This window comes from Pygoscelis adeliae, unplaced genomic scaffold (genome assembly GCF_000699105.1).
Source record: "Pygoscelis adeliae isolate BGI_AS28 unplaced genomic scaffold, ASM69910v1 Scaffold553, whole genome shotgun sequence".
NCBI classification, from domain to species: domain Eukaryota; kingdom Metazoa; phylum Chordata; class Aves; order Sphenisciformes; family Spheniscidae; genus Pygoscelis; species Pygoscelis adeliae.
The window spans coordinates 66,970-89,924 of NW_008824375.1; the positions used below are offsets into that span (position 1 = coordinate 66,970).

The 22,955-nt window shown below is 42.4% G+C and overlaps 1 protein-coding gene across 1 annotated transcript in view; it reads right to left on the reverse strand.

Moving 5' to 3' along the window:
* Positions 1–374: 374 nt before the first annotated feature.
* Positions 375–22,955, reverse strand: part of LOC103913651 (ovostatin-like) — a 32,493-nt gene continuing 9,912 nt past the window's right edge. Inside the window, exons 12-35 of the mRNA XM_009320174.1 lie at positions 22,300–22,527; positions 22,026–22,083; positions 20,627–20,772; positions 20,086–20,235; positions 19,276–19,446; positions 17,758–17,887; positions 16,341–16,428; positions 15,391–15,619; positions 14,669–14,795; positions 13,298–13,419; positions 12,579–12,630; positions 12,199–12,282; positions 11,045–11,221; positions 10,651–10,732; positions 9,594–9,750; positions 9,048–9,122; positions 7,593–7,758; positions 6,752–6,972; positions 6,091–6,306; positions 5,826–5,950; positions 5,541–5,631; positions 2,805–2,876; positions 1,427–1,529; positions 375–427 (exon numbers count right to left, since the gene is read on the reverse strand). Of these exons, the coding sequence (XP_009318449.1) occupies positions 375–427; positions 1,427–1,529; positions 2,805–2,876; positions 5,541–5,631; positions 5,826–5,950; positions 6,091–6,306; positions 6,752–6,972; positions 7,593–7,758; positions 9,048–9,122; positions 9,594–9,750; positions 10,651–10,732; positions 11,045–11,221; positions 12,199–12,282; positions 12,579–12,630; positions 13,298–13,419; positions 14,669–14,795; positions 15,391–15,619; positions 16,341–16,428; positions 17,758–17,887; positions 19,276–19,446; positions 20,086–20,235; positions 20,627–20,772; positions 22,026–22,083; positions 22,300–22,527 (3,123 nt within the window). The remainder of the gene's footprint in view (positions 428–1,426; positions 1,530–2,804; positions 2,877–5,540; positions 5,632–5,825; positions 5,951–6,090; positions 6,307–6,751; positions 6,973–7,592; positions 7,759–9,047; positions 9,123–9,593; positions 9,751–10,650; positions 10,733–11,044; positions 11,222–12,198; positions 12,283–12,578; positions 12,631–13,297; positions 13,420–14,668; positions 14,796–15,390; positions 15,620–16,340; positions 16,429–17,757; positions 17,888–19,275; positions 19,447–20,085; positions 20,236–20,626; positions 20,773–22,025; positions 22,084–22,299; positions 22,528–22,955) is intronic.

Below are 22,955 nucleotides of genomic sequence, written 5' to 3' on the forward strand. Positions count from 1 at the left end.
GAATTTTCTCTTTTTTTTTTCCTGATTCTCTCCCCCATCTCACTGCGGGGGGCAGTGAGCGAGTGGCTGTGTGGTGTTTAGCTGCCTGCTGGGTTAAACCACAACATCAGGGTTAACAATTGCACAGTATCTCCCTTGTTAGGAAAAGCACTTTATCTGGAGTTTCTGATCCACACTGACCCCAAGCTCTTTTGAAGTGTGGACCAGAATGGGTCATTCTGATCTACTGCGATTTGGGATTTGCTTATTCCTCATTCTTCTACATGTTTTTCATTGCCCTCCCAGAAACAAACAAGTCTCTTATCCTCTTCTTCCTCTACAAATTCTTGCCTGATACCTTCTGAATCATTACCTCTTCTGGCGCATATCTGATTTCAGTTGGAAGGCGGGGAGCAGGGTGTGTTGTATTCTGCAAGGGCATATTCATCTGGAAAGAAGAAAGGAAGATGACATTTGCATGAGAGTGAGAAATCATTCTGACCTCAGCCCATGTGCACTTGTGATTAACACATTATGAACCAGAAAACATTTGATAGATTTTGTGGTAGTCTTCCAGTTGTCAAGGCACCCAGTTGCAGGGGTGCACAGTCAGAGCCCGATGCACTCCTCTGGCCATGTTTGTCAGGACACATCATTGCTGTGACTGCGCAGGATGTGGATCAGGTGGCAGACTAGGCACTCCAGGGTCAATTCTCTGGATACTGCTGCTCATCTGCTAGGATGCAGTTCCCAAAGGTTCTGCCAAGCTTGAGAAAAGCATGGGGTAACCTGAGCCACAGTTTTGGTAACATAAATTCCACAACTGGGTAATGACTGATGCAATTTTAGTTCCTTGAGGCCAGATAGAGAAAGGTGGTCAGGCACTTAATTTTCTAGTTAGGTGCTTAAACTCCTGTTGGGTTCAGTGGGACTGTCATTCCTACTTAAGTATCTAAATTCCACTAAGGAACAGTTCTCTGACTGCAGCCTACTATGGCAATATAAAGCAAAAATATGAGATAAGCCAGACCAGGGAAGTCAGGAACACTGCTGCCTTTGAGTTATTGATTTTAACCATTGTGTTCAAACTGTAGAAAGAAAGTGCAACCACACTTCTTCCTGTATGTAGTTTGTAAGAAAGCAACTCCTGATGTATAACTCTCTAATCTGCTTTATGTTGAAATGAAGCAAGAAATGAAAAGGGGGGGGGGGGGGCAGAAACTGTCTATGCTTCTGCAAACCGTTTGCAGTCTCGTAATCAAAAGCAGCAGAATTGCTAGCTTGCTCTCCATTTGCCTCTCCTGAAAAACAAAGGCAGCAAATGCAGAAAAATGAAGAGAAACTTGCACAGAGAGAGCAAGGGAAAATCCACTGTTGGCACCTTGTAAATGCTGACATCAATACTTTGATTTTACAGGTTTTGCTTCAGCCTACTGAGGTCACCTACCTGTTTCATAGTAATCATACATATGTACTGGCACTGGTCTGATATCTGAGACAGGCAGGCTTTGCTCCACACTAAAGGAGAAGCTGATTTCCTTCTGGGACACCTGGAAATGGCAAACAAGAAAATGCATCAGACTTTTTCTTTTCATACCTACCCCTGAGGCTAAGGTTGAACAGATGCATTTCTGGGTCAGACTGGGTGACAAAGTGCCATTCTACAGTTCTCTTCAGATTGTAAACTCGATGTCAAATCAGATAACTGATTAAAAGCTGCTGCTAAATATGTTTTCTTGCTAAAATTGTGTGCTTTTTTTCTTTCTTCCTCTTCATATTTCCATTGCCAATTACCCCAACCATTCCCTGGTTTCTGAGGCTTTCAGCACATCAGCATTCATCTTCTCACTGGAAGTTGCTGTTAGTTTCTTTCTTTGCCTTTTCCCAGCTAAAATCACCTTCAGCATCCCTATGAATCTTCTCCCCACTTTTCTCTCTTTAATCACATTGAACTCAAGATCCCCATCCTCCCCTGTGGTTCTGTTCCTCCTTCCACATTCTTGCAGCCAAATGTCCCAAACTTTCCTCCTTGTTCATCTTCCTCAGCTTCAAGCTTTCTCCTGCGTGCCTGGGACTGTGCCCCTGCTCTCTTTTCCCTTTGTCCTTGTTTTTGTCTTGCTGATCTCTTTATAGGTATGGAGCCATGGACAGGGGCTCTGGAGGACTTTCTGCATCACTGGTGCCCTGCTGGGTAAACTTTACATCTCAACATCTCAGCTTCTCTGTGAATTCAGAATACTGACTCCAATCTTCCTTATTAGATCCTTGGAGATCAACTAATAAAAATTAGTGTTTGAGAGTGTTGTGGCTGAAACCAGGACAGAGAGGCAGATATTATTACTATTTATTTTTGCTTCCTCTCTCCTTCCCTTCTTGGTATTTTAAGTTCCCTTGAGTTTTGATTTTCATCTTTCTCCTCTCTCATTCCCTTTATTAATGTCATTGATGTGGGAGGGCTATTCTTTTCATACAGAAATCTCTCCAGAAGGGAGAGGTTGACACTGACTCCCTGTAAAACACTCTCAGATCAACTGATGAGAAACATCGGAGGCTGAAGAATATTATGTAGACTGGAAACTTTTGCAATATGGAATGCAACTTGTGAAATGCTATTTAATCATACAGCATTCTTCACAAAAAGTAATAAATACGTATCTCTTCACTGTAGACTACAACTACTGTGTATATATGTTTGATGTTGGACTGAGTGAAGTCCCTTTATGTCTTTAAGACGTGTATTACTAATCTGCTATTAATGAGATTATTCTTTTATCTGTTTTAAACTTCCAATTTAATAAAACCAAAAAGAAACCTCCCAAACTTACCTTCTGAAGATAGAAGAGGATGTGGTTGTTCTTGATGTCTACGCGATCCACAACAGAATGCTGGTACTGAAACTTTAAGTAAGGCAAATGATAGCAATGTTAACATAGGAGACTTGCCAAAGAGACTTACAAATAACTATTCGATAGCAAAGTATGTTTAAAGTGGCTGCCATTCTCCTGTTGTGCCACCCTGACATCTCGTGGCCAAAATAAAAAATGCCAGTTGAGTATTTTCATAACATGACGAGTGCAAACCAGTCACAATGAAAAATAGTTTTACTAGTCAGCTTTGCTGTATGTGACTTTTCTCATTAAGAGTGCTCTTATTTCAATGAGAATTCACAATTACACGACCATTTTTGCAGCTCAAGCTGACTCACTTTCTAGTACATTGTATATTTTAAAAAACAAAAGTTTAAAAAAGTTTTAGAAAAGCACATGAGCAAAATTATTTTACCATAAAAATACACAAAAATAAAATATTCCAAATGTTAAAAACCAGTTATTTTTTCCCATACATACAAAGAGGAGTACATATAAAGTACATATAAGTACATAAAGTATATATAAAGTACATATAAGTACATAAAGTATATATAAAGTACATATAAAGAGGAGTAGGATGCCAAGCAGTGTAACATCTCAGTGGAAAAATCTTCTAAAGAAAAGTTACTAATTTCTTACAGTTCTAGTCAAAAAAGAAATTCAGACCTGAATGCTGAATAGTTATAAATGCACCTAGCTATGAGTAGACTCTACAACAAATTGCATCCTTTTTATCTACTTGAAGATTAAGGCTCATGGCTTGAAGATAATGCATCTGTCGCAGAACCTAAATTGCACTAGGAACTGAAATGAAGTGCTTATCAATGCTCTCCCCAGAATTGTCATCACTGTGACCAAATTTCTGGATAATAAAGGAAGAGCAATACCCGCTTTTTCTTTGTTTGTTAAACTGTGCTGTAGAGGAAGGGATAACCATGTCGAAGGGATAACCATGTCAAAGGGATAACATTGCAAAATGCCCATTTGATCAATTTACCTATGGCAGAAGTATTTCTTACATAGATTCTGTTAGGTTGTGTGATTAAAGGCTCAGCCACACAAACACAAAGGAGCACAGAGGAACAATGGCAGGCAGGGAAACCCCAGTAACCTGAGCAGGGCCACTGGAGCACCCTGACCCGGTTCCCCCCAGGGCTGCCACAGGGCAGTGACCAGCCCCATTGTGGGGGAGTGAGACCCACCAGGTGAGTCAACAGCAGAGTATCCCTGGATCACCTTACTGACTTAAGAGGAATGCTGCCTACGGAGGCATGGGGCTGACTATGGGATGCTGGGACTCACAGGAAGTTTAGGGGAAGAACCAGAAGTAACAAGGAGAGGCATAAAGTCCGACTGGGAGGAAAAAGCATGGGAAAATGGGACAAAAGTGTGGGAAAATGGGATAAAAGGGGCTGGTCACACGTAAACAGGTTGGTGGTCAGTACACTTGTCTGGCCATGCCCTGCACCTGGTCACCACAGTCTCTCCTCTCTTCTTATTGAACTCTGTTCCTGATTATTTTCCTGGGTGAGGGGCTCCCTTTTCTGTGTGCATGTGTGTGTATGGAGTGCAAGCCACTGAAGAGGGGACCACAGACCACAGGGACCATGTGTCTAGGGTGCCAGCTTCTTGAGAGGCCAGACTTCAGGCCTGTTGTTTGTGGGTGTGTGTGTCAGTGGGTGGTCGCTAGTGAATATAAAGCTGGACTAGCTGGTGAGTAAGTTAAGTGGCTTGGCAGCCACCTACTGAAGCAGGCATAAGCCTGGGCCAAATACTGAAGATACCAGAGGATCTGAGTTGGCTACAGGAGGGACCAGGAGGTCCGAGCCTGTTAGTGGAAAGACCATAAGGTCTTGGGGGCAGATACTGGTCAGGCCATTGGGCTGGACCAGCTACCAGACTCATTTGTGTGTGTTTGTGTGTGTGTATGTGTCTGCGTGGGGCAACTGGGAGACCAGGGGATCCAAGCCCAGCTGCTGCAGAGACTGCATGTCTAAGGCTGGTTACTGGAGGTACCCACCATGCACATGTGTGGGTGCTGGGGGGCTCAGTTCCAGCCACTGGAGTGGGGCTGCAGCCTCGAGGGTGGATATGTCCATGTGCCAGTGACCGGTTAGAACAAGGATCCAGGGGCAGTTACTGGGCAGACTGAATGTCTGAGGTCAGCTACCGGAAGGATCCACATCGTGTATTTGCATGTATATATGTGCGTCTGTACACGTATTTATTTATTTATTTATTTAACTTTTCCACAAATGAGCTTTCAGTCTGATCAGCCAGAAAGGGGAACGGGATAAGGCCATTTGTGTTACCTGTGTTTGTGTAAGTGCTGTCTTTTCTGTCTCTGTTGATCTGCGTGGCCAGCCATGTATATATGTATTTATGTATATATATGTATAGTGTGCATGTCTGCCTATTGGGAATACACACTTAGCCTTGCTGTTGGCTGGACCTGGGGATATGAAGCTGCAGCAGTCTCACCTCTGTTGGGCTACTGGATTTGGCAACTCCTAACAGATTTGTTTTCAACAGATGAACAGCTACAAGTCTGAGACACAGAGTATGTGACAGAAGGCTACGCCCAGGGACTTTGCAGAATTCCCATAGGGCTCCAATTTGCTAATCAGAGACTATTTTTATCCACTTCCTATGTTTTCAGGGTTTACCATTCACTTTGCTGCCATTCTTTACCTTTTTCAGGGAAGATCTTACAGGAACAAAACCTGAGAGCATCTTCACGTCAATAATAGCCATGTTGGAGACTTTGCGGTTTCCTGTGTAACTAAAATGAGAAAAGTTGTGTTAGTCTGGTCTGCAAATGGACAGGAGACCAGTGAATGACATTTTCAGCTCCAAATGATCCTGTTTGACTTCCTGCAGCTGCACAGTAGCAGTTAACTGCCTGTACTCAAATCCTTCCTTGGATGCTTTACCAAACTGTGAATGCGAGGGGGTAGGTCAATAAGAAGAAGTTACCTGGCAGAGAGGACAAGGTCAAACTTTGGTGGGAAGTTGCTTGTGCAGGATACATTGGCAGGCTGTACGGACAGAGAAAATCCTGCAACTTTTTTTGGCAAATGGATGTTGTATCTCAGAGTGGTCTAAAAGAGATAGGAAGTGTGAGATGGTCACAGACTTACAGGTTTTTGTGGCTTTGGCATGAGGTATGGAGGGGAATGAGGTATAGGGGACCCCCTGTTTAGTTCTCAGAGGGGTGGTGCTGAGTTTCCAGCTTGCTTACCTGCAGATAGACACAGCCAGTGCCATTCACTTCCACACTGTAATTCCCTGGAATAGTGGGTAAGGAAGCCTGCTGCAGTAAGAAGCGGTTCTTGTCATTCACCTGGAAAGTCTTACTGGGGAACTCCGTGAAGTTGACTTTGACTGTGTTAAGACTTGTTTTAGAGAAGGTGAGGTATCCATACTGGGCTAAAGCTTGAAGAGCAACAACAGTGTCCTGAAAAGAACAACGTGATCCCTAATTAGATAGATACCCAGCTGTAAGATGGTGCATGAGGTTAGCACAGCTCCTATTTCCCTGATGCTTTGTCAGTGCTCATAAATGGAGGGGGACTTTGCAAAGACCTAAGGAGACAAGATACAAGTTCTGGGGCAATAGATTTGAATTATCCCAGAAAACCTGGGATAATGCTGTGTCAACAGTGACTGCTGTCTACTGCTAACTTGAAACTCTGGTAAATTCCCATTTTCTAAAACTAAAATGTGTATGAAGCTGCCTATGAAAAGCATGATGTGCCTTGACAAGGAGACTTATGCGAGCACCATTCATCAAATATTATTCAAACGAATATGCAGTCAGGAAGATATGTCATACTATCGAGATCCAGCTTGCAGGCTGGACTACTCCCAGAAGCTTTCTTTTTACCACACCCAGTTGTTACCTGGCTGGAGGAGAAACCGCCATATGGGTTCTGTTGTTTGACAAGCCAGTGCACAATGCGAGAAATGTAAGATAAGTCTTCTGGAGTGAGTGTGGCTTTGTTGAGCAAAGCCAGGAGCACATAGCTGGTCATTTCAATCTCAGCAGAAGGGGCACGGGAATAGAACACAGGAAAATGTTCTGCTGGTGGCTTATTTTCTCTTTGCCAATGAACTGAACCACCTGAAAACAGAAAAGTAGGGTGTAAAAAGCATGGAAAAATTACTTGCTGGTTAATTCACTACAGCATCCCATGGGAGATACGTATACAATTCCCTCTCTGCCTTTACCCAAAAGTTTTTTCAGCCATCAGTGTCCTGAACTGGGTAAGTTTTAGTTCCAGGATGGAAAAGAAAACAGGAAGGGATGGAAAGGGAATTAATAAAAGGGGGCTGTAAAAGTCAAAGGGGTTGAAATGAAGGCAGCGCAGCAGAAGGATGCTAAGGCAGCCGTGGACTGGAGCACATGACATAGTCAAGGGAACTGGGTTTGTGCAACGTGTAGTAGAGGAGGCTAATGGGGAAACTAGGTACAATCTTCCACTACCTTGGACTGAGACTTCCAGGAATCTCTCCCCACCTACACTATTTCATAATTCTAAGAAAATCAGGCCAGAGCTCAATCTTTTGTGAAGCCAAAAGAGACAGACAGAGAAGTTCATAGAGATAAATTCAGTAGCATAGCAGGCATGAAATGGGAAGGGAGCAGCATGAATAAGAAAACTGTACATCAGAGTAGCTTACATTGTACCACAGGCCATTCTATTAGCTGTATTGCCTGTATCATGGCCATATTGCACTTACCATCTCTGGTAGCTTTCTTGTCCAGCTTCTCAAGGAAGAATTGCCATCTTTTCTCGTTGTCAGCTAAGCCGTAAGCATAGGCAAAGAGGGCCTGGTTATATAGGTTGTGGACCCCATTACCAAATGCAGTCTCCAAACAGTTCATGCCACTCTGAACGACAGGATGCTAGTAATGCAAAACATAGTAGGGTTGTCAGGTACTTGGATTTGTGTCTCAGCTTCTCTTTAAATACTTCCATCACTGCTTAAGCTGACATCACTGACCCTTCATGCTGAAAAGTTACATGATCCGTGGCATGTTTAAGGGCCTACAGTGTGTATCCTGTGAAAAATGCCCTTTCGGTGGCGCTGCCTTCTTTCTGCATTTATTTAGAGGCAACATGGCTGGACTAACAGAGCACTTGTGACTGACTTGTGAGATGACCTTATGCAGGTCATCCTTTATCCCTTGGTTGCTTTAGCTCTAAAACATGGATCATTTTTACAGAACTACGTAAAGTATATTGAGACCTCATGATGAAGCAGGCTTTCTCAGATGGCTGTTATTACTCATTTGCTAGCTATAGCTATCAAGAGAACTCTTCAGTCCTTTTACCCTATCTCTGTGAGCTCTACTTCAGCTCAGACATCACCAGCACACTACTAACCATGTCCTGCCTATGCAGCTTCACTTATAGATGTGGCACGAGGTTTTGGAGCTTCTTATGAAGATATTGGGAACTAAATTCATGTTGCTGAAGAACTATTTGATTCTGCACAATGTTTTATCCTGCTGGTACTTAAATGATGCCCCATACCACAGTATCTGAGGGACATGCAAAACTCAGCATGCCTAGAACATATTTGCCAGATTGGGAAGAATTCTCATCTTCCCCATTTTACAAAGAACAAAAAATCAGTAAAAACCAGGGTCTCAAGGATATGCAGGAAGTGTATTACAGAGAACAGAACTCAGCTCTTATTCCCCTGTGCCTAGCAAGTATTCCAACCAGCAGACCATTGTTTCCTTCCATTATTAACAATGACACAAGGAAACGGAAACATAACTTGGATCTAAATGCACAGAGAGAGTTTGTAGGACTGAAGATTTGGATAGGTTGGACTTTGGACTGGGCAAATACAGAGAAAATTCCAAATTTGCCCACTCTGCATGGAGTGGGCAAATTCAGTCTGGATTTTGCACCTACATAGACTACCATTGTTTAACACAACTGGATTCCTCAGGGATTTTTCAAATTGATCCATAGGAACTGGATACATAACTGATTTGTAACACTCATCAAATATTTATGGCAACTGCAGCGTTCTGGAAACAGATTTCCTCAGCTGACCCAACTGTCCTACCGTCAGTATTTACCACATTGTTAAAGAATACAGATGTGAAGACTATGACTTGTGCACTGTTTGACAAATGGCTGTCTGGACTAATAGAGCATAACAGCATCAAATACCTACCGCAGCAGAGTGTCCAGCCTCCAGCAATGCTGCCACAACGTAGGCTGTGAGTGAGTATTCACCTTCTTCTCCATCCTGAAGAAAACATAAGCAAAGAACAGGTCAGTACAGGTATCCTAGAAAGAAACAAATTATTAATTAATTCATAGTTCAGATACCAGTTAGATTTGACATCAGAAATAATTTCTGTCTCCCTGTGTGCACAGGAATAAGAAAGATGAAGTTCACTCAGGATAAAGCCAAAATTATTTCATGCATTTTCTTGGCTTTTGCACATATGCAATAAAGCACATTATAGCCTGTGGCTGAACACATAATGCAGTGGTGGGAAATAAAACCTGAGACTTCTGACTCAGAAAGTTCAACTTGTTTCTACCTCATCATCAATAGCAGATATAAGAATCACGCCTTGCTTGTATACAAGAGACACGAGAGAACAGTACTAGGAAGAGTAAGGGTGTGGTGATAACTTGTGTCTGGCAGAAATGATCCAAATCAATCCCAATGCCAGGACTGGAAGTTTGGGACTATACTTGTCTCAGTTACCTTCAAAGCATTATTGAAATGTGACCCAGCATTTTCAAAGCAGCCATCTGACTTCTGCTTGCTTGCCAGCCAGATTAAAGTTTGAGACTGGACGTTGTCATCGATGTAGATGTAGCGTCTGGCTTGTGCAAATGACTTGTACACAAAGGCAGTGAGCCTGAGGGTGAACCAGAAACAGAAAGCAGGTAAGACATGAACAAAACCAAGAAGGTTTACCAGCAACTGGATATGCATAGAAAATTATATACAATGAACTCCATAATGTCTGAGGTAAAAGAAACAAGTGTTTTGTAAGTTTTAAATAAATAAGATAGTTAAAATCCTGATATTAAAAACTGCCCTGAGGTTTCTCCATTAGTGTGGTGAAACCATTCTTTCAGAGCAGGGGTAAAGTATAGACACAGGTTGATGATTGATGATAGTAATTTCTAATCTTAATTAATAGAATTATGAAATAAACTAGGTGGGAAGGAACCTCTGGAAGTCTCCAGTCCAACCACCTGCTTAAACTAGGGCCAACTTCAAAGCTCAGTCAGGTGGCTCAGTCTCTTGTCCGATCATGTTGTGAAAATCTCCAGGGATGGAGGTATCCACATCCTCTCTGGGCATTTGTCTCAGTGCTGCAGCCTTCTCCTGGGGAAGATTTTTTTTTTTTTTCCCTTCTACCCAGCTGGAGTTTTCCTTGTTGCAACTTGAGTAAGGACAAACTCTTGTCTTTACTCTGTGCTCCCCTGACAAGAGTCTGACTCTGTCTTTTCTGCAGTCCCCATCTAGGTAGCGGAAACTTTACCTAGGTTCCCCATTAGCCTCCTCTTCTACTGGCTGAACAAACACAGTTCCTTCAGCCTCCACTTGAACATTATGTACTCCAGCCCCCAGTCATCTTATCATCCGTCTGTTGCACTCTCTCCAGTTTATTACTCTCCTTTACTAGGGGATCCAAATTAATTGAGCTATGTTCATTTAGTCTATTAAAAATAAGAATCACTTAATACTTTGATCATTTTTCAAAGGCTAAAGATCCTGCACTAGGGAAATAGAAAGTGTCATCACTTACCATACACTCCCTTCCCTATCTCGGGTCCCAAAGGAGCTGTAGGATCCATCCCGGTGTTTGTATGATAGCTGTTTTTGGTACCCTGGAAACACAATAAAGAAGACATATTTTCTAATCACAGAAAAGCCTAGTTCTGCTGTTTATTCAACTGAAGCAGTAAGACTTTTGGATTTAATATTAAGTAATGTATGTGTGGTAAGTAATGTCAGCTACTATGAATTTTAGCTGCTTTTGCTCCTGGAACTATGACATGCTTCTTTGTAGTGCTGTCATTGCCTGCTCCTATGCAATAAACATGGTGCTAGAATTCAGAGATCAGTGTTCACCATGTAGAGCTTTAGAGTTCAATACACACAATCACAATATTAGTTTGAAGACTCTGAAAGCCTCTCACCTGTGGATAAATATCCAGTACCCTTGACTCTAATCTCTTCAGTAAGCTGCCCAGTCTTATTCAGATAATCAAGGGCATAGATGTTGGGTGTGAACAAGGCCATGTTCTGTTCTCCGCAGCCATAAGGCATATGGAGGAGGTTCTCCATGTTCCTCAGGGCTGTACCCAAAATGTCTCCTGAAGAATGAAAGATATAAGAAGTCAGTTCAGTTCAAACATGTTTTTATTACACAGCATTATACATTTTTATATTACCTTATTATGAACCCAAGGGCAATGACCAATAGACAGTAATCACAGCAACCAAAGACACATCTTAGAAGAAAGGCTGAAATGCCCCCATTTTTTATTTTGATGCAGGACACCTGGGAGAAACTGAGAATTTGAGAAAAAACTGAGTACCAATACTGGCTGGCATGGGTTCTGAGAAACAGCTATGAACCCTTAGAATGGGTAGACTTCCCTGCCCTTTACGACCTGCTTCCCATTTTGTGTGTACCTGTGAGAATGATGTGTGGGGTATGATGCTGATGGGCTACAGAGGCTGTATTGCACAGTATCAGCACACCTCACACTGACCCAGGCATGAAAAACAACCGTGTTTAGAAAACAATCTGAGTTCAGAACCCCAAAACATTTCCACTGAACAGAACTGTCAGTCCTAATAATGATTTTAAGATTAGTAGAGTTGATAGGGACCTGAAAGTCTTATTCTATGGGAACTTATCGACTGACAAATGTTTTTCATTATGAGAAAGCATAAATTTGAAATTATGCAGTCAGCCAAGTTCTGAAGTCTTCTTTTCAAGAAATCAAACTATTTTTTTTCAGAGAAGTCTGCCTTAATCTTACTTTTCAGCTGAATTAACTGTTTTACTATACAGAACAGGATATGCTAATGCAGTATAATATGAAATGCAATATAAGTTGAAATAATTTGACTATTCTGTCCTCTTTTGATATGAGAGTATTCTGAGCAACTTTTGTCTTTCACTGCCATTTTGCAAAGTAGGAAATGATTCCTCTAAAATCAAGATTAAGTATTTCCTCAACTTTATATTAGTTTTGCACATGTATATGCAAATTGATGGCACTTGGTGTAGCACAAGAAAAATGTCATTTACTTTTGGTTTTAGTCTAAGTACTAAACTTACCAATGACAGAAAAATAAGCTCTGGCTGATCCCTGCACTAGGTTTCTTGGAAGGCTGAGAGACACTGGTTCAGAAATCGTTATGCCTGATGAGAAAATATAACAACAAGAATTGTTAAAATAATCTTTTTTCCAGAAGTCTTCACTTTGTAAGCATTACTACAGTGACTGCTACGATCTGCAGTCTGGGTAAAGAAAATGCTGCAGAGACTTGCCCAATGAGTCAAAGGCATGTCTGAAAATCCTGAATTGTGGCCCAGCACCTTGACCCTGAGACCCTCTTTCCTCCCCTGGAAGGGTCTCTGATTTTGTAGGACAAAACCTACAAGACAGTGAAGCAGTTCCACTGACTCCCTGGAATGAATGAATGAACTTGTCTTACCTTTCGTACAGACGAGGGAGCTCTGAGTCAATTCCTTTTTAATACCTTCAGGCTGATTAATTGCAGGGAAGTGGTCAGGAAGAGGAAGAAAAGTGTAGAATATCGCGATGAAACCGTGACAATTCAAAGGTGTAAAACAGTATGTGGATATGGCTATCCAGACAGTGCACCCCTTGTACCCAGTCCTACCCTATCTCCACTAAAATATCTCTTGGTCCATGGCTCCCTCTCTTTTACCCAACACCCTGTCCAGAGCACATTCTTTCTTAGAAAGCAGTTATAACATAGACATTTCCAGCCTCTGAGAGGGACTCTGTCCAACTAATCCTATGTGGCTGCTGCTTTATGATGCTTAAGATAAATCTTTTTCCTTCTATATCTGCCCTCCACCCCCCTCCCCAGTATTAGAGTCACAGGCTAAAGACATTTACAGGTAAGGTATGGATTCTTCTCCCTTCTGGCTACATCTCTACCAACATCCGTGGGGTGTCAGGGCATGTATGCTCGTGGTCCCAGAAAGGAGACAGTGGCAGGAGGACAGTGGATGCCACTGATTGTTGTGATTTACACTCTCATTTTCACGTGGAGAAGCCTACTGTACACAGCTCCATCTGTGTCAGCTGCCTTGCCTCCTTACACTAGCTAACTGCTTCTAACCCACAGCTATAGGAATTGCAGTTTCCGCAAAGCAGAAAGTACATGCAGATTTCCTACCATACCTCAACAAGTAGGGTTTGAATCAGGGTGTCCCTGTGAATTGTCTCCTCTTCTGGGGGTATTTTGTTTCCAGTATCTCTGGTATTCAGTTTGGCCTCAGCAGTAATCGTGAATTTCACCTCACCTGGAAAGCCACCCACCAGCCCAAGAAAAGAAAGTTATCATCTTCAATATCTACAGTTACCCCTGGTTTTCACTGCCTCTTCTAGGCTGATGTACTGCTGAGAAATGTATTCTCTCTGAAGGCAGTTCAGTAGAAACAAATTTCATGAAGGCTCCACGTCTGTCTGCTAGTGGCAAGGAATGGTTGCCTGGGGTCCTAGCATGAGCAATGAAATAGGGGTGATCCTGGCCAAAAAAACGATGGTACTCACTACCAGTTTCCACCTCTTCTTAGCCGTGTGTTGACTTTTCTCTGGCCTAGGGCAGTGTTGCAATAGTTATAGCTCTGCTGCCTCTTTCCTTCAGGTGGAATTTGTTAGCTGAGGGACAACACTGCGGAGCAGCCTCAGTGCTGCTGCAGCACTGAGGAGCAACCCTGAAGTGAGCAGCTTTGCTGGTGTTGCTTACTTCACCCCTGCAATCATTGCAAACTGGAAATCCAAAGGAGTTTTTTACTTGGAACAAAATGCATTATTATCAGAGTTACCAGGGAGAGACAGCAGCTTTCTTTTTTTCAGCTCTGCAGTATTATTTCACTGCATATCCAGTTTTCATCTCACTGTAACTTTGCATCTTTCTCAGTGAGTTTGAAGGAAATCAGTCATATTGAATATAGTGTTTTAGAAACAACCTTTTAAAGAAAAGGTCCATTTGTGGTTCATTTTGAGAAGAATCTTTGCTAATTAAAAGTTTTTTGTACTTCAACTTTTGGGGCACTTACACATGCAAGCCATTGTAACTGCTTTTTTTAAAAGAACGTTGACTTGAAGGCAGTGTGAATTAACACAGCTGTAAAACTGGGGAGGAGCAATGTCCTCTTTGCCTGTTGAGAATCCAGTCCAAAATTATTAGCAAATTTTTTTCTTACTGAATACAGTTGGTTAGGTGCAAAACTGTCAGCTGAAAGATCATAGGCACATGAAATCCTGCCAGTATTTCATACATAATGTGGCAAGTGAAGAGTTCTTCCTAAAATGGATAGGAAATGGACTACCAAAATCAGAAGAGATAAAACACCAGAACAATTCACTGCTTATTCAGTGCATCTAAGGGAACTTTACCGGAGGTCCAATACTAAATTTGTGGAGCAATTAATGGAGCTGTCCAGAATTGCCTGCCTGTTGATTATTGATGCTGCATTAGAGGGTGGGAGTGATAGAGGTAGAAAGATCAAACAGGGATATATCAAGGTGATTAAAAGACAAACTTACCAAGTTTGCCAGGGCTAACAGCCCAAATATAGGTTTTTCTTTCATTGGCACACACCCTTGCTGTATTGCCCTCTGGTGAAAGGATTTCTGCCTTGTAGTCACTCGACTTTGCCAGTATGGCACTGATCTGAGACAAAGAAAGAAGGAGCAAGATTACAAATGAAGTAGGCTGCTCCTAAAGTCAGGCTGCAGGGCAAGGGGGACTTGCTGGAGAAGCTATTTGTCATCTGAATCTGTGGGATGGTACCAGGACAGAAGCATGGGGCATTTCTCTGAGGAAGTGGCAAACCTGTCTCTTTTCTGCCCACTGTTAGTGCCTGTTTTTGACAGAAGTATACCAAGGTGTCTGTGCTCATTAGTCAAGTCTTCTTATGAGTTACTGTTACATACAACATACTCAGTACGTATTGTGTTTTGCACAGCACAGTACCCATACCCTCTGCTCAAGTTCCTCCTTCAGGAGTGAAAAGAAGAACTAAATTATGTAGGGATAAGAAGCAAGTTCTTCTCTTCCGTGGACAAGCCACAGTGATCATCGGCCACATTTTCCTAATGTTATGACACAGGGACAGGTCCAGGGAGAGAGGGTGAGAGAGTAACATGTCAGGCTAAAGTGTAAGTTAAACACTCATTTCTGCATTTCTGATGCATTATGCAGGAGAATGCTGGGATGACTGGGAAATAGACAAACCATATAGGAACTAAAAGGGAACTTGACATACCTGGATGCATTTGTTGAGGTAGTTGAAGACATTGGCTATTAAATTAAATTTTTCCCCTCGAATGACCGAGTATGGCAAGGTGAGATCCACAAAGAATGGTTGGAATGCTGTCAGTGAAACAGGTGAAGAGATGCCAAACCCAGCATCATCCTGCACGCAGAAAGCGCTGGCTTTCCATTCTGTGATGGTGTCAGGAATGGTGTAAAAGACATTGACGTCTCCCCTGGAACTGAGAAAAATAAGAAAAACAGAATGAGAAATTATCTTTGGCATTTTCAAGCCAAATTATAGAATAGGCTCCCTGCTTGGAGTTAGTACTTCTGTTTTCATCTCACTTTCTGCAAGATGCCACTCCATATTTAAAAAAATATTATAAAGCTGGAAGTAAAGATGAAGGTGCTGGTGAACTACATGTTAAAAGGCACTTGGAAGAATACTCAGCTTTTCTAAATTAGAAATACCTTTTGTTTAAATTCCATAATGCCCAAACATACAAATTAGAATCAATAAATTTAGATTAATGTTCTAGAACAGCACCTGGATAAATAGTTAAGATGGAGATATTCTCATTTCAGATACTATGATAGCCTGGAAAGAAAAACAAAATAACCTGAGTTTTCTGCTGCTGAATTAAAAAATATGATGAAAAATAGCAAGTTTTGCTCCTCTTTCCTAAAGAAATGCTCTTATTTTACTCTTAGCCCTTATTCTTTCTCACCATCAGAAGGATAGGGGGCAGAGCACAGAGCAGATGTCATTCACAGTTCAAGTAGGTTTGGCATTGTGTACAAGGTTGGGAGCTTAACGGTCATTGAGCAAGATGGGAAAAGGAGATCCACACCTAGAAAGCAGACATATGTTCCATGGCTTCTCCCCAGAATTCATTTCAGCAACATGTATCAACTCAAAAATCCACACAAGAGGTAAGAAGTGAAGATAAAAATACTCACTCGGTATGAACGAGATCCCAAATCCAGGTCTCAGGGAAGAATTTCCGAACAGTGTTAATACCACCCCCAGCAAGAATCCTTGACTCATCTAGAAGGTTGTGTATGGTTAAAGTATAATATTAGAGAGGTCAGTCCAGAAGAATCTGAACTGCTGTCAGACATGCTCAACACCATAAATGAATATTAAGTATTCCATTTGAGCATTTTTTCCATTCTTTTTCACATAAAAAAGGAAAATTCTAACAGATATAGGGTACGAGAAGAAACAATTTCTTACCTATTCTCTTTTCCCATGGAAAAATACTAGAAAATTTAGCTATTTCACAAGATGTTTCACTTTATTTCATATTGAAAGGTCTCATCATCCAGTTAGAAAGGCATATTCCCTGTCTCTACCACTAGCTCTCTTTGATTTGCAAAGCTTATAATGCTTTACAAACCTCCCTGAGAACACAATCATTTTTACCATGTTCAGTAGTTAAAACTGGAGCTGAATATCAGTCCATTGGAAAACTACTTTTGTTCATATAGTCAAACTATAGGTCTGCTATGAGGAACCGAGGCCTACTTTCCAGTTTTACCATGGACTCAATTGTGATGTCCAACAACTCATTTAGCATGGAGGTACCTCAGATTTCCTAGCCATATCATGGAAATAACAATACTTTCTTATTTTGCTGGACTTAGAATCATAGAATCACAGAATCATTGAAAAAAATCTAGGTTGGGAGGAACCTCTGGAGTTCTCTAGTCCAATCCCCTTGAAGTAGGACTAACTTCAAAGTCAGATCATGTTGCTCAAGAGTCTTGTCCAGCTCAATTTTGAAAACCTGTAGCAATGGAGATTCCAAAACCTCCTGGAGAACCTCTTCCAGTGTAGCACAACTCTCATGGGGAAGAACTTTTCCTACTGTTGAATAGCAATTTCCCTTGTGGCAACCTATGACTGCTACTTTTGCTCTTTTGCTGAGCAATCTGACTTGGAGAAAGATAATCATAACTCTTGCTGATCTATAAAGTGCTTTGGAGACTATGTGCTAAGTATGCTAAGTGCTGTGTGAATTCTTAACATTGGGAATTGCCGTTATTTTTCTGCACTGACATTTCTTTTTAAATATTTAATTGAATTGTGATTTGATGAAAGGTTCCAACCTGAAAAACCCTGAAAAACTAATATCAGTTTATGAAAGAAGTAGCACCCTAGTATTCTCTGTCTTTTCTGTATGCACCCTGTACCTAAGTGAGAGAGAATGGACTGTACTGCAAGGACTGTCAGAAAAGATTACTAGAGGCAAATTGGGACACATAGACCTATTCCCCCAAAAAACCTCAACGTGCTGGCTGTTATTTTTACACAGGAAACAGTTTTGAAGACCAGGCACACTGGAACTGGAGATACAGTATGAAATTTCTTTACCTAGGCCATAGCCACTGACAGGGGTGACACCATAGTCAAAATAGGGATAATCTTCCATGTCTGATCTGTCTTCATTGCACAGAACTGGCTTCCGTAGCACAGAGTTGGTGAAAACCTTCAGGCCCATATCCTGAATGTGAAAGAATCAATCATGTCACTCGGGGCATGCACTAGCTACCAGGGTATGCCACTTCTCCCACGTGGGTTATCTTACCTCATCTCTCTCCTCCCTCCTCACATCCCACCCTTTCAACCCTGAATGTCACAACTCTTCCTCTGCAATCTCTATGTCTTTTTTATGGAGCAGTGACACCTGGTGTTCTGTGAAGAGCAGTAGTGATGGGGCTTATCATAGAATCATAGAATCATAGAATCATTAAGGTTGGAAGAGACCTCCAAGGTCATCGAGTCCAACCGTCAACCCAACACCACCATGCCCACTAAACCATGTCCCTAAGCGCCTCATCTGCACGTCTTTTAAATACTTCCAGGGATGGGGACTCAACCACTTCCCTGGGCAGCCTGTTCCAATGTTTAACCACTCTTTCAGTAAAGAAATTTTTCCCCACATCCAATCTAAACCTCCCCTGGTGCAACTTGAGGCCATTTCGTCTCGTCCTATCGCCAGTTACTTGGGAGAAGAGACCGACACCCACCTCGCTACAACCTCCTTTCAGGAAGTTGTAGAGAGCGATGAGGTCTCCCCTCAGCCTCCTTTTCTCCAGGCTAAACAACCCCAGTTCCCTCAGCCGCTCCTCACAGGACTTGTTCTCCAGACCCTTCACCAGCCTCGTTGCCCTTCTCTGGACACGCTCCAACACCTCAACGTCCTTCTTGTAGTGAGGGGCCCAAAACTGAACACAGTGTTCAAGGTGCGGCCTCACCAGTGCCGAGTACAGGGGCACGATCACTTCCCTGCTCCTGCTGGCCACACTATTTCTGATACAGGCCAGGATGCCATTGGCCTTCTTGGCCGCCTGGGCACACTGCCGGCTCACGTTCAGCCAGCTGTCAACCAGCACCCCCAGGTCCTTTTCCGCCAGGGAGCTTTCCAGCCACTAATAATAACTTAATAACTTATGTTATTATATAATAATAACTTATGTTATTATTATAACTAATAATAACATAATAATTTATGTTATGTCTTAAGCCATGGAGCCAGCAGGCAGTGGAGGAAGTGTATCAGGATACAAGTAGCCTGCATCACGGACTCAGATCTTTACTAGGAATGCCTGAGGTCATGAGCCAAGGCCATGGTTCTGCTTAGGAAATGTCTACTGAAGCATGGGCAGGATCCCAGCAAATATATCGAATGGTGATTCTCAGTCTTCCTGAGTAAGAGGTGGGGATGAGAAGGCAGAAACTGGGTGATCAGAGACTCTAGGCAGTTCCAGGCATCAGCTGGAATAGCAGTAAGTCTTAGCAGTAAGAGCCACCACCTGGGAAAGTTTAATGCTAATATGCATTAATTCTTCTGGAATACCTCCCACTTAAAAAACCACACAGCGCACATACCCTGAAAATCCTGTAGACATCGCCATCACGACTGACATTCACAGGTTCATAGTACAAGCCATCAAAAAAGGTGGTTTTGACTGGGGTACATGCCTCTGGCTTGTCATCTTCCAGGTTGAGCCCATTGTAGTAATAGCCATATAAATCGTTCACACGAAGATTGTAGTACACCTGGGAGGTGAGAACGACTAGTGTAAACACAAGGCAGGTCCCAGGCAGGTGCAAAATCACATATATTCAAAGCTTATTGTGGCCCCTGAGCAATCCGATAGACCATGGTGGGTTTGCCTAGTGATGCCTACCTAGAGATGAATAAGCAATTTGGCTGGTGATACACAAGAAGGACTGGACTCTACCTACCTCCTTCTGAGCTGCAATGGCTTTGTGGGGTGAACTTGAGCAAAAAGCATAGAGATATACTCCTGAGTTATGCAGAGTGGAGATTGGAGTCCAACAAGATACTAGCTGGCATCTACAGCTTTTTTTCTGGACCCAAGGCCTATCTGAGTCATAAAATGCAGTTTTGACATAATCACTCCCCAGGGAGGAATTATGCTTTCAAGGACTTACATTAGGTATATTCTTAGGACATGTCTTACACTGCCATGCTTTCCAAAAATAAATGTTCCACTATCAGTTTCTGTCTTTGAAGTGTACAACTGCCATAGACCTTTCTTCAATCACTGAGATGTCTGTTTCCAAGGGAAAAGTAAAAACATAGCCAGCAGCAGAGAGATCACAGGCGGGAATTGGAATGTCATTCTGGATGTCCCTAGGTCAAAAGAACACAGGACTGGGGATGTGGCTTACTCTCTCAGCAGATAACTCTTGCTCAGGCTGAAGAAGGAGGACACTCTGATCTACAGCTCTCAGGGCACAGTAGGAGTTGGGAGCAGCTTCAACGTGGAGACTGACTTTAGAGCCGGGGAGACCCTGCTTTTCGGAGAACTCGAGCTGGAGCTGGAAATGAATAAATCCAAGACAACCACACAGAAATTAGGAGAATCAGCTTGGCACATAGATCTAAATCTCACCTTTCAGCAGCACTCCATTCTCTTTGCGGCAAAGCTCCTACCACTAGATGGCCCTTTTGAATCCCTCTTCTGTAAAAATCCACAACCTCTATAATCCCCTAGTCACCTCTCTCTTCCCACTCCATTGAGAATTTAGTTTGAGTCCGAGCATACATGTCAATTGCAGGGACAGCTCCTCATGTTCCCAGGCACATCTGTACCTTTTCCATTCCTAAAGGCCATCCCTAGTGCAGGGGTCTTGATGACTCATTCCCTAACTGTTCTTTCAGCAAGGAGCCAGCTGATACAGTCCTTGATAAGAAAGCAAACATTTTCACCTTGTTTTTGAAGCATACATTGCTGCGTATCCGAGAACTGTCAGCCACTATCTCCCCATGAGGATGCACTGTGTAGAGCAACAGCCTGGCGCTGGGGCCAAGCTTCTCAGTGACAGTTAGTGTGATGGAGAATGTACCTCTGGGAGCTGTGGAAGTAACATGAAACAGGGGAGGAGAAGCCAAGAAAAGACATTAGAAAAACCTGTGGTGGAAGGACCACATATTTACCCATAACTTACCAGCACCTTTAAAAACAAGGAAGTTGGATATTGGAAGATTCATCTCTCAGCAGCTGAGGAACAGCTCCCATCAGCAAGACAACAGATACAAACTGGGGGATGCTGAGAGCAGGGTGCTTTGCAGAGAGGGGTCTGAGATGAGTAGAAGTTGGACAGGGAAATCTGAGCATGATTGCTACAAGAAGAGCACAACATTGCCTTTGGGTCTCAAACCTAGAACCTCCTACACCAGAGGAGATAGGCCAATCTCCTGACCTAAGGGAGGGCTCTCTTAACACTAGGAAATATGAAGTTCTTATCTACATGGATGACAACTACTAGAGCAGGGGCAGGAAATTAAGCTTTCACATAAGTTTTAGTGAGTCACACACTGTTATACACCTTAATATTAGCCCCGAATAATATGGAAAAACCACATGGCTTCAAGCTGATTTCATGAAGGGAAATCATGTGACATAGCTGCCTTTTGATGAATGGGATGCCTCTCCCTAAACCACAGGGGAACCTATACTGTGCAGTCATAGTGCATGAATACTCAGAGAAAGACCAAAAATGGCAAATACTAAACAACAAGTCCTATACGTGGAGTGAGGCTTACTAAAGCCACCTACTGAAGACTGGCAATAGACCAGGTTCTGCAAGAAAAGATATTTTTAACAGTGAAAGAACTAAGTTCAGTTTGTTGTGATTGGTAGGATCATTGTCATTTGTGCGTATTTGGAGACTTCTGAAAGTGCAATGAATTCCAAGCAGTTAACTGCTGAATATCCCCGTCAAATGGGACACCTATTATTTCAAACTTCAAAAAGTTTTAGTCTTCTAATCAGTGAAGACTTGGATGTCACCAAATAACTGTGAAACTGCAAATACTCCTTGGCAAGAAATAAAACAGAAGAAGGTTACATTCCTTGGTGTTTGACCACAACAAAGTTTTCATCTTTCAACGAACAAGATCAATTTGATTATGATATGGGGGATTGGCTAGATGCTGCAGCAAAACCAAATGACACTGTGAGTGGTGACAGGTCATGGGGTTTAAGAACTAGTATCTGATTTAGCTGCAGTTGTCTGCTTTCATCCTTTCTTACAAAACTTACTAATGCTCTGGTGCTCAGAATGATGCTCTGAAGTACAAGTAAGTAATATGGCCTAGAACTTACCACCAGAGATACTGACTTGCTTCTGGCCACTGAGAGTAATTTTTCCTTTTGTCATCACCTGGGCATAGAAAAAAATTCATGAGACAGGATCAAAAGCACCTCCTCCCTTCCCCCATGAAATCATAGATTTTGAGTAGTGTTCTGAGAGGCTTTAAAGGCCATCAAATCAAGCTGTGATCTGTAACCACTGTCTGGCCTGGAGATTTCTGCCTTATATGGTGTTCAAGAGAAGATGAAAGAAAAGAGGAGTTTTGGGAGTCAAGGTAGCACTTACCACATAGTAGAAGTTTGTGTGCCTGGCATTCCCGTACCCATCTCTGTTCAGGACATAGTGAACGTTGATCGTTCTCTGGTGGCCACAGCTGAGCTCCTCCTTCACTGGCTCGATTCTCACAAAGCTATTGGTCCGTGAGTAGAAACGCCAAACAAAGAATAAGGCTTGGTGCTCATTATCATTCCTCCAGATGAAGAAGTCTGCACAGTCATCTGGAGCCTGCCTGACCTATGAAGCAGAAAAGTCATACACAGGGAATCAACAAAGTGGAATATAAAAAAATGGCAGGCAGGTGAGAGGTAAAGGCATCTTCCCTCTAAAATATTCTGTTAGGAAGATGATTTTGTGGGGCTCTTTAAGCCAAGAGCAAGAGCTGATGTGAAAAATTTGTGCTTCACCAGTCTAGAGCGGGGTTACTTCTGGACACCTTAATGTATCCAGACACCTATGGCACATTGTAGTAGGGAGGTTATTTCAGATTCTTGCAGGATTGGGACAGATTGTATAAACTGCTAGGACTTATTGTGAGTTAGAATGGCATTCTTCTCAAACAGCCTTCTTTTTCTCATCACACCAGAGAAAAGGCATGAGAACACAAGAACACGATTTGATGGTAACAGGCATGAGTGTCTGTCAGCAGAAGTCCTGGGAAGCAG